Source organism: Theobroma cacao, chromosome 9, assembly GCF_053813885.1.
Source record: "Theobroma cacao isolate CCN51 chromosome 9, ASM5381388v1, whole genome shotgun sequence".
Classification (NCBI taxonomy): domain Eukaryota; kingdom Viridiplantae; phylum Streptophyta; class Magnoliopsida; order Malvales; family Malvaceae; genus Theobroma; species Theobroma cacao.
This window is the reverse complement of record NC_142647.1, coordinates 35,138,109-35,149,275: the sequence shown is the minus strand read 5'-3', so window position 1 is coordinate 35,149,275 and position 11,167 is coordinate 35,138,109. Positions and strand designations below refer to the sequence as shown.

At 35.8% G+C, this 11,167-nt stretch overlaps 1 protein-coding gene and 1 long non-coding RNA gene across 3 annotated transcripts; both read left to right on the top strand.

Annotated features, from left to right (window-relative positions):
* The first annotated feature begins 603 nt into the window (after window positions 1-603).
* LOC108660420 (putative polyamine transporter At3g13620) lies at window positions 604-2,622 on the top strand. Its single transcript, XM_018128324.2, has one exon. It carries the CDS (start codon window positions 900-902, stop codon window positions 2,337-2,339), a length of 1,440 nt encoding a protein of 479 aa, XP_017983813.2. The 5' UTR covers window positions 604-899; the 3' UTR covers window positions 2,340-2,622.
* A 296-nt stretch (window positions 2,623-2,918) lies between these two features.
* LOC18589600 (uncharacterized) lies at window positions 2,919-5,609 on the top strand. Of its 2 annotated transcripts, XR_001929605.2 has the most exons (3): window positions 2,919-3,575; window positions 3,651-3,717; window positions 5,367-5,609. It is a non-coding gene; the product is annotated as an uncharacterized LOC18589600 (long non-coding RNA). The 2 variants fall into 2 exon arrangements; XR_016028480.1 differs by lacking the exon at window positions 5,367-5,609 and having other exon boundaries at window positions 3,651-3,870.
* The last annotated feature ends 5,558 nt before the right edge of the window (window positions 5,610-11,167 follow it).

The following is an 11,167-nucleotide window of genomic DNA, read 5'->3' as shown; positions in this document are numbered from 1 at the left end:
AAGGGGAGTATTTTCCAAAAATAAATAAATGAAATAAAGGGAAACTTTTGAGAAATGGAATGTGAATAAATCGTCCCTCACCAGCCGCCAGCCTGCCACTCGCATCACAGAATCTTAAGGAAGATCCACGATCATAAAATTACTGTCTACTATAAAATTTATAATTTATAATAATCCATATCCATAGATAAATACGTAAATTTTTTTTGAATGCAGAAGTATATCTTATCCATTATATTTTAAATTGCCATTTTATATTGATTTTCTTAATAGAATTTATATTATAGATGATTATATAAAATTATTTTCACAAAAGAAGTATACTTCTAATATTTATAAATAATAATTTTAAAACAATAAACAAAATCATTTACAAATTAAATTAATGAATTTGAGTTTGAACAGGCACATTTGAATCACATAAACAAATTTATATTATTTTAGTTCAAATCAGTTAATCATGATTGTAGTTTTCACATATTTTAAAAAAGGCATTGCTATTTAATGCATTATCGTCAGTTGTAGCCAAAGATATTGGCCCGTATTTGACTTTAAGTGGAAATAGTCTTTATTACTATTTCCCATATTAAATGAGGATTGTATTTACAAATCTCCCATTTAAAATAAAGATGGAAAACGGAGTAGTTGGAGACAACAAATTGAGTCATGGAAGAATCCCTCTTCTTAGTCACACTCTGATCTTTTCCTCCCATAACCGATGCCCATGAGTCCTGAATATCTGGTTGTCCAAAGCTGCACGAAGCAATATCAACAAGCTGATATCGTCTGGTAAGTTGTTATCCTGCTTTCTCTTATCCGCACCCACTTGTTTGAGCTTACTCAACGTCCTTAAATTTCCCCTTTATCTCTCAAAGTTCTCCTCAATTCTGAAACCAGTCATGATGCAAGTTGAAATCCAGTCAACAAACCCCGGACCAGGCTTGGAACAACATGAAAACCTTTCCAAGACGCCAAACCACTCATCTCAGCAACTCCCCATCAGTACCAACCCCAAAACACCAAAAAAGCTGACTCTTATCCCTCTTATCTTCCTCATCTATTTTGAAGTTGCTGGCGGCCCCTTCGGTGAAGAGCCCGCAGTCCAGGCTGCAGGCCCTCTCTTTGCCCTTCTGGGGTTCCTTGTGTTCCCTTTCATCTGGAGTGTCCCCGAAGCTCTGATCACTGCAGAGCTTTCTACCGCCTTCCCTGGTAATGGAGGCTTTGTTATTTGGGCCGATCGTGCTTTTGGTCCATTCTTTGGCTCCCTGATGGGATCTTGGAAATTCTTTAGTGGCGTCATTAACATCGCGTCTTTTCCAGTTCTATGCATAGACTATCTAAAGAAGATTATCCATCCTTTGGAGTCAGGCTGGCCTCGGCATATTGCTATTTTGATTTCAACTTTGGTATTATCTTTTGTAAACTATACGGGATTAACCGTTGTTGGTTGGGCTGCTGTTTTGCTAGGTATTGTTTCGCTTTCGCCTTTTATTTTAATGTCGCTTATAGCAATCCCCAAGATCCAACCCCATAGATGGCTCAGTTTAGGGCAGAAAGGTGTGAAAAGAGATTGGAATCTGTTTTTCAATACCCTTTTCTGGAATTTGAACTTTTGGGACAGTGCTAGTACTCTTGCCGGAGAAGTAGATAAACCCCAGAAAACGTATCCTCGTGCTCTTCTTGTAGCAGTGATTTTCACTTGTTCAGCCTACCTGGTTCCACTCTTTGCGGTCACTGGGGCTGTTTCTGTTGATCAAAGTGCTTGGGAGTCCGGATTTCATGCTGAAGCTGCAGGCATGATTGCAGGGAAGTGGCTGAAATACTGGATTGAAGTGGGTGCTGTGTTATCAGCAATCGGTTTATTTGAAGCTCAATTAAGCAGCTGTGCTTATCAACTTGTGGGAATGGCAGATTTAGCCATTTTGCCTAAGTTTTTCAGTAGCAGATCCAAATGGTTCAACACTCCTTGGCTGGGGATACTGCTTTCATCTTTCATCGCAATTGGTATGTCATATATGACTTTTACAGATATCATATCATCAGCAAATTTCTTGTACAGTTTGGGAATGCTCCTGGAATTTGCATCTTTCATTTGGCTGAGGAGAAAGTTGCCAGAAATAAAAAGACCTTACAGGGTTCCTCTGAGGATTCCAGGACTGGTTATCATGTGTTTGATCCCATCAGCATTCCTTATAGTTGTTATGGTTATTGCCACTAAAATTGTATTTTTGGTTAGTGGCCTCATGACTGTGGGCGCCATTGGATGGTACTTTCTGATGAAATTTTGCAGGAAAAAGAAGATATTTAGGTACAGCAATGTTGAAGTTGAAGAAAGATGACAAGTCAAGACACATCAAGATTCTTAGCAGCAAACAGTTATTTAGAGTTGGGACATTGGGCTTTGAGTTTGTATAGGTGTTGAACTTTGAGTTTGTATGGGTGTTGAGTCCTGTCTTCGGCCAATGAACTTGTTAATTGCGTACATAGAGAATCCTGCTTGTTTGCCCATCTCGTTCTTTTGCTCTGTTTTAGTCCACCCTTCTGAAGATTTTCTTCGATTGAGGAAAGGGTGAAAAAAACCAGAGAGGAAAAGGTGGAACAATGAAGCTTGTTCTGTTCTCACTTTTGAGTTTCCATGACTTTGATTTCTTCAGCAATCTACAGCATCCACACAGGAAGGCGGAAGCATTCCACGTCTCAAGTATTTAAGGGTCAGATTTAGGTAGTGTTTCTTAAAAAGCGAAAAATTGATATAACTTAACTTAGTAGATTAATGACATGAAAACAATTAACTAAAAATAATAACTATTTATAAAATTAATACTCGGTAAATTAATAATCTCGATTAAATAACATTTTTAACTGGTCTCGACTTGAGACCAATTCGGTCAATAAATTTGTAAGATAAATACATTTTAAGAAAAAGGTATAATGTTTAAATAAGTTTTTAAATTATTTAAGAAAATTCAAATAAATCTTTCTTCTTTTATTATATTCAATCAAGCTTCTATATTTTTATTTTGAATCAAATAAATCCTTACAATTAATGATTGATTAATTGTCATTAGTCAAAATATTACTTGTCATTTTATATCTACACTGTATTGACATAATATTAGTGAAGGGTAAACCACAAGGTCATGTTATAATATCAAATTAACATATCATACATCATCAATTATGATATATCAGCATGCCATATCATTCTCAATTATAATATGTTAATATGCCATGTCAACTCACACAATATAAATGGCATTTTGACTAAATCAATTATTAGTCATAAGGGCTTATTTGACTCAAAATAAAAGTATAAAAGAAGTTTTGACTCTTTATCCTTATCCTTGGCTGATCCTTATCTCTTCAAGATGGCATTTTTTCTTCTCCATCTCCTTCCTCCCACGCCATTTCCATACTTCCACCCCATTGTCACTTGACTCCCATGCAATTGAAGAGAAAAATAGAAAGAATTAGCTAAGGAAAGAAAGGAGAAAAAGGTGGAAGGCTTAGGTAGTAAGTGATTCAAGAGTAATTGAAGAAATGTCAAGTGAGTCTCAAGATTCAAAAAAAATAAGGTAAGGGTTTTTGTGTTTTAAGCTCATGGTTGGTTAAATCTTTGGAAAAATGATGTGTGAATCATTTTGTGGCAGCTATGGTGACCATGGGTGTGTGGAAATTATGAATTTTGTTGGGTGAAATCCAGGCTAAAACCAAGTGGTAAGCTTAATGCTACAATTTGAAGCTTATGATTGATTTAATATTTGGAGAATGATTGTATGCATATGTAGTGTTATTGTGATGTCATGGGTATGGTTGGAAGGCAATTATATTAATTGGAAGTTTGGTGTGTAGATATGTGTTGTTAGGAAAGGTTTAAAAGGTTATGAATGTTGGAGTGCATGAATGAATATTAATGTTATGCTTAGTGGTAACATGTAAATGAGGATGGTGGTACATGTAGACTTAGAAAATGTTTGATGGAAGTAAATTTATAGTTGCTGCCATATGCTAGGTAATTATTATGGAAATGATGGATAAACTTGATAAATATCCTTAGACAAGATTTATATATGTGTTAGAGTCATAAATAAGTTGTCGGTATCTATAATCTAAAGAATTATGCAAGTAAAGGATAAAGGCCACTTTGGTAAAGAATATGTCAAGATACAAGTTAGTTGAATAAGGATTCATGATTAAAGGAAAAAGAGAAATAGAAACGAGGTACACTAAAGATATTGAATTTGGATTGTTGTTAGGAAGTACAAAGTAAAGGTAGTGTATTGTGGTAGTGTGCCGGAGGAAATAACTAGCGATCGGCAAGTAGCAATAGCTAGATACGCCTCTGAACTAATAGCGATGTAACATCCCGCTATCGTAAGGTGAGTGAACTTGCATTAAAATGTTTTGGAATAAATGATTATATGCTTGATTAAACCACTTGAATTATTTTATTGGTTTTTCTTAAAATTTGTATGGGAACAAGCCCTTGATGAAACGTTATATGTTATGAATGTGTAATATGATGAATCCTTGTGCTCCCATATTATGTTGATATATATATGTTGTGTATTGATAGTTAATATGGTGTGATAATTATAACCGCGCATGTGTGAGATGTGGGGGTTGCACATGCTAGTGATGACGGGGTGAGGGAGTATGGATGATGAGATTACTTATGTGAGCGATGTGGGGGGAGCACATGATGGCATTAGTTGTCTGCGATGTGGGGGTGCAGATGACGATGATGATTTATGCCATGTGTGCAATGTGGGGGGAGCACATGATGGAATTAGTTGTGCGCGATGTGGGGGTACACATGATGACTTCGGCTATGTGCAGTGCGGAGTGCACATGGGCTGGGTGAGGTGGTGGTTGTATACATGCTTGTATATATATGCTATAAATATGTTTTTTATATGATATAGAAAAGGTTATGAAAATAATATGTGACTACATTGAATATTGAGAAAACTTGATTATTGTCAATGTGCTTGATTTAATGTACAATGTGGCATGAGTGGATTTTCCTTGTGGCAGTGAAAACCCCTTAGATTTTATCTGGCCAGAATTTTATTGCAGCGAGAATGCCTTTTCGCTGCGCTGAGAATCAATTTATTAGGTTTGACTTGCTTGAATTTTACTAAAATTTTCACTCTTCAACTTCTTTGTTGTTCATGGATCCTTCATCATCAAGTGATTAAACAACCAAGGGTTTGAATGAGGGGTTTTTAATAAGAAATAAACTATATTGCATTGTTTTTGAACTTAAGTGCATCATGATTTCTAAACCTTCCTTAACGTTGCTTGTTCCTTTTTTATGTTCACTCACTGGGTTCATACTCACGTTTTTAAACTTCATGTTTTAGGTTTTCTGAGTTAAAGGTGACTGGTCCTAGGATGAGGTGCTTCTCCCTATCCATTGCTCGGTAGGTTTACCATGACACTAAATGTTAGCAACCGTGCCCAAAGTCACTCCGCTGACGGTCAAGGTCTAATTATGTGTATATGAATGCTTGATGTGAAATGCTAAGACTCATTTGTCAAGCTATATATGTATATTATAGTTGATGATGCCATTATGAATACATAATTGGGTTATATGAATTGTTTTTAAAGGAATTGTATTTGAACATTACTAATTTCGGATTTTAAAGACATATGGATTAATGTACAAGATTATATAAATAGGCTTGCTTGGGCTTAGTGAATTGAGCCCATTGGGCCCTTACACCGATCATGGCCCAAATATTAGGCTGTGACACCATAGTTGACCTTGATCAAGTGGTAGTCGACTACACCAAACCAAATTTAAAAAATACAAGCTTTCTAGAAAAGGAAAATGGCTACTCGACTACAAGTGACCGTGAGACACAAAATTTGAAAGGAAAATGGCTAGTTTCTTACTCTAATCATCTCCAACAGCTCCAATATTCTTTCAACTACAAAAAAGACCATTAGGAAGCATTTCAAGTTGAGGAAGAAGAAATAAAAATGGCCAAACTCTTGAAGATCATGATTTTGAAAAGAAATAAGAGAAAACGAAGCAAAACAAAGTCTACTTGAACTAAACCTTCTTTGTGCTTGCACTCCAATCCTTATATCCAATCTTTATACCTAATGTTAGGCATTCTTCTTCCATTGTACCCGCTAAGCAAAATCTGTCACTACCCGGAACCTCCCTCAGGCCCATGACAATCGTCGCGACGTCCCCGATTGACACTCATTATCCGGAATGCCAACTGGAACCCCGCAAGGCTTACATATCAGTTTCTTTCCTTTCCTGTGAGCAATCGTTGTTAAATATCAAGTTTTTAGAGAATATACACTATTTTAGATCAAAAACAATCAAAATAAAATTTTCACCACACAGGGGTATTTTGGTCATTTTTTTTTCAAAAATTTTGAAACTGGCTAAAACGTAATATATAAGTACAAAACACATAATTCATATTCAAAATGAGTTTAAAAGTCTAAAGTCTTCATTTAAAACGAAATTACGGTTATTTGAATATAATAAGAAAATAAATGAAATATTAAGGGAAATATTCTATTTTCTTATAAAACAATATTTATAGAGTTTTACGTGAATAATTTTTATAGCGTAAAAGCTAAATAAATTTATACATACTGAAATACAGTAAGCCAAAATATTTAGTTTAATTTACAATAACAAAAGGGCCCCCGAAAAAACAAAAGTAAAGAGGACTGTGAACCTACGGTTTGGAAAATGCAGATCCAATGGTAGTCCTCGATGAGATCAGCTATCTACAGTCTATACTGAACCTGAAATTGGTGGAAAGGAGGGTGGTGAGATTATAAAATCCCAATGAGTAAATAGACATTATCATAAATATCTAAAGGCAAGTAAAATGGAGGCAAGTTTAAACAACAAATTTCAACCCATTTCATAATGTTTTCAATTTATTTCTTAAATCATAAAATATTTGTAATTTACTAAAACAGTTGTTAAGGCTTATGTCTTTTATTAAAACAAGGCTCAAGCCAAAACTAATCCTCGAGGATACCTTGGCCGAGGCATCTAACCGAGTCCGCCAAGGGTGTTAAAATATTCACACGTGAAACACATTTTTATTTTTAAAACAAGTCGTCCCTTGGCGTTGGCCGAGTTACACATTCACGAGGGGGTTTGACGTGAAGTGAGCTCTAATACTACCCCGGGAGTTACCCTCATCACCTCTACAACCAGAGTAACTATATAACTTGGTTTACCGTGCCCCTCTAATAGGCAGTCCACGGAAACCCGTCACTGCAGTGACTAACCCACCAATTTTAATAAAATTTCGACAGTATAATGTGACTTTTATTTATTTATCCAGCATGCATAGTAAAAACAACTTACATAAATTTCTCAATGCACTCACAAAATATAGCCACATATACTCATTTCTCATAAGCCATTCCTAGGAAAATATACACTTTTCAAGTCAATTTGCAGCCTCCAATTACTCAATTTCATAATCAATACAATATATTTTTGTTTGTCACATTTATTCCTAAAACATCAAAAAAACCCGTTTTAATCTCGTTTTCATTTCATAAAATACATAAAGGGCATTTAAAAATAAACTCTAGATAATTTACAATAATAATAAGTTTACTCACTGTTTGTACAAACTAAAAGCTTTCTAAGCGCCTCGATCACTACTCGTCGGGTACAACTTCTTTGCCTTTTTCGGAAGGCTCTCCTCCTAGACACATTACAAAAATTTACACAATTCATCATATTGATGCTAAATCACTATATAATTAACTTAAATCCTATACTAATGCATGGTATGAAATGCAATAGCCTAAAACGGCTTAAACGCGGTATTAACCTATTTTTGACACTTTGCCCGATAAATTGCTAACGCGCTCCATTTTAGCTCTAAATCATCCCATTCTCTCTCCAACATTTCTAACCATCAAATATAAGCCAATAACCTTCTAAAAACAACAAAATCAGCTCACTCCCTTCCTTGGAAAATTCGGCCAAAAATGGGACATTAACTCGGTTAATTTTCTACTTTGTTTTTCTATCACGTTTAATCGTTTTTCATCATTTTCTCTTCATTTCCCTTAGAATAAAATCAATTCATCATCATTGTACAGCATTGAGCATCCAGCCAAGAGTGGGTATTGTGAAAATTTAATGATTTCTTGCTCAATTTAATTTCTAAACACATTTAACTAACTAAAACTATTAGTTTAACTAAAAATCAAAACCTAAAAATTTCAATTTTCCTCCCCTAGAATTTCGTCCAGCCCTTGATATCACTTTTTGATCTCTCTCCTCAAGCATGCTAAATGGAAATAAAGGCATAGGAAAGGTAGAAATCAAGCTAAAATCGAAAAATCTTACCGTTTGACGCGTAAACGGTCAAAAATCGCGAATTCACCTTTGAATTTTCTTGTTTCTCTTTGGTTTTTCTTTTTTTCTTCCTTTCCTCTCTATTTCCTCTTTATTTCCTCTCTTGTTCTTCCTTATGGCCGGCCAGCACTTAGATTGGGGTTTAAATGGGCTGACTTTTCATTAAAATAATATTATTTCATTAAAAAAATGCCACGTGTCACTTTCCCATTGGCCCATTTTTAAAATTTCATCCATTTGTTTCCAAATTTTCACCATACACTTGTCCCACATATCCATAACTTAGATAAAATTCTCAGACTTATCCAAAGTCTCGGTGGAGTAATTTTTGAAATTTACACTTTTGCCTCCGTAAAAGTGAAAAATTACATTTTTGCCCAAAAAAATTGAAAAATTGCCCATAGATATATTTTTCATCCCTTATACTCATACCATTCTCCAATTTGTCAAATTTGATCTAAATTCTCTCAAAAACTCAAATTTTGTCCGCGGGTGGCAAAATTACGATTTTGCCCCTACACTCCAAAAATCACTAGAATTAAACTTTTTCACTTCCTATCATTAAATTATACTCCAAATAGTTAATCTTGGTCAAAAATTTCACTCAATGATCAAATTATTATCTTAGGTGGCAAAATGACAATTTTGCCTTTGAACATCAAAATTTCCAATTTTACTCCAAATGAACTCTCGAACTCCGAACAATCTTTTTTAGACATTCCTAGACTATAAAATATTAAATTTCATCCTACAATTCCTATTTGAACTAGTTTGAGGTTAAATCAACTCAAGTGTACCGTTACGTACGATATCGGATTTCGTCTTTTCTTATGTGCTTTCCTAGCATAATAACATGCTACTCAGTGCATGTATGTCATGACATGTATTTATAGGGTCGGGTTTTACAATTCTACCCCCCTTAAAATAAAATTTTGACCTCAAAATTTCACTTACCAGATTCGACAAATAGATGCGGGTATTGGTTCCTCATTTGATGCTTTACTTCCCATGTCATTTCCTCCATTCGAGCATTCTTCCACAATACTTTCACCATTGGAATGCTCTTGTTCCTCAGCACTCAATCCTTTCGATCTAGAATACGTACTAGCTGCACCTCAAATTTCAAATCTTCATGCAGTTCAATCGGTGGTGTCTCTAGAATGTGGGAAGGATCGAGAACATACTTTTTCAACATCGAGACGTGGAAGACATTATGGATCCGATCTAACTCCAGGGGTAATTCAAGTTTGTAAGCCACTGGCCCAATCCTTTCAATGATACGAAAGGGTCGAATATATCTCAGGTTGAGCTTTCCCCTCTTCGCAAATCGAATCACACCTTTCATTATCCAATAAAACACCATAATTTATCATGATAATATAATCAATAAGATTTAATACTTCAAAGTATTCAAATTATTACCTTTCTAAGGAGAAACTTTAAGAAAAACTTTATCATCGATCTCAAACTCCAAGTCTTTTCTCCGTTTATCTGCATAGCTCTTCTGCCTATCTTGGGCTACCTTTAGCCTCTCTCGTATAACCTTGATCTTGTCATTAGTTAGCTCGATCAATTTCACACTAGCTAACTTTCTTTCACCCACTTCATCCCAACAAAGTAGAGTACGACATTTCCTTCCATATAAAGCTTCGTATGGTGCCATACCAATGCTAGATTGGAAGCTGTTGTTGTAAGCAAACTCCACTAACGGCAAGTGTCTATCCCAACTCCCAGTAAAGTCAATGACACAAGCCCATAGCATATCCTCCAAAATCTGTATAGTCCTTTCGGATTGACCATCCGTCTGTGGGTGAAAAGTAGTACTAAATCTCAACTTAGTTCCGAGAGCTTCTTGGAATTTTGGCCAAAATTGAGAAGTGAATCGAGGATCTCGGTCTGACACTATAGAAACGGGAACTCCATGTAGCTTCACAATCTCATCTATATAGAGCTGAGCCAGCTTCTCAATAGAGTATGTACTATGGACAGCTAAAAAGTGAGCAGACTTAGTCAACCGATCTACGATCACCCATATCGCATCCTTTCCCCTTTGTGTCCGCGGCAGTCCCAAAACAAAATCCATAGTTATATGCTCCCATTTCCACTCGGGAACAGGTAAAGACTGAAGTGTACCTGCTAGCCTCTGATGCTCCACCTTAACTTGCTGACATACGAGACACTTTGCTACAAATTCTGCTACGTCTCGCTTCATACCTGGCCACCAATAATTCTCCCTGATAGTCCTATACATCTTGGTGCTTCCGGGATGTAATGCATAGGTAGATGAATAAGCTTCTTCCATGATCGCTTGTCTCAACTGGTTTCCCTTAGGAACACAAACTCGATCTCTAAACATCAAGACGTTATCCTCTCCAAATTTGAACTCATTGATTCCCCTATCGGTCAGTTTTTGAATTTCTTTTCTTAACTCATCATCAGACCTCTGAATGTCCTTGATCTGATTAAGTAACGAAGGTCGCACAATGAAGTTTGCCAATAAGGATCCATCCTCACCATTTCTCAATTGGACCCCAAGAGATTTCATCTCTATTAATGCTGGAAAATAACAACTCTGAAGTGCTGCTAAAGACGATGAAGACTTACGACTTAAGGCATCAGCTACAACGTTCGCCTTTCCCGGATGATAGTCTATCACCAAGTCATAATCTTTTATCAACTCCAACCATCGCCTTTGCCTCAAATTAACCTCTTTTTGGGTGAGCAAATATTTTAAACTCTTGTGATCCGTAAATATCCGACAATGCTCACCATACAAGTAATGCCTCTAGATTTTTA

Excerpts from the sequence above, each read along its gene's own strand:
- LOC108660420 (XM_018128324.2), top strand. The coding sequence starts at position 900 with ATGATGCAAGTTGAAATCCAGTCAACAAACCCCGGACCAGGCTTGGAA.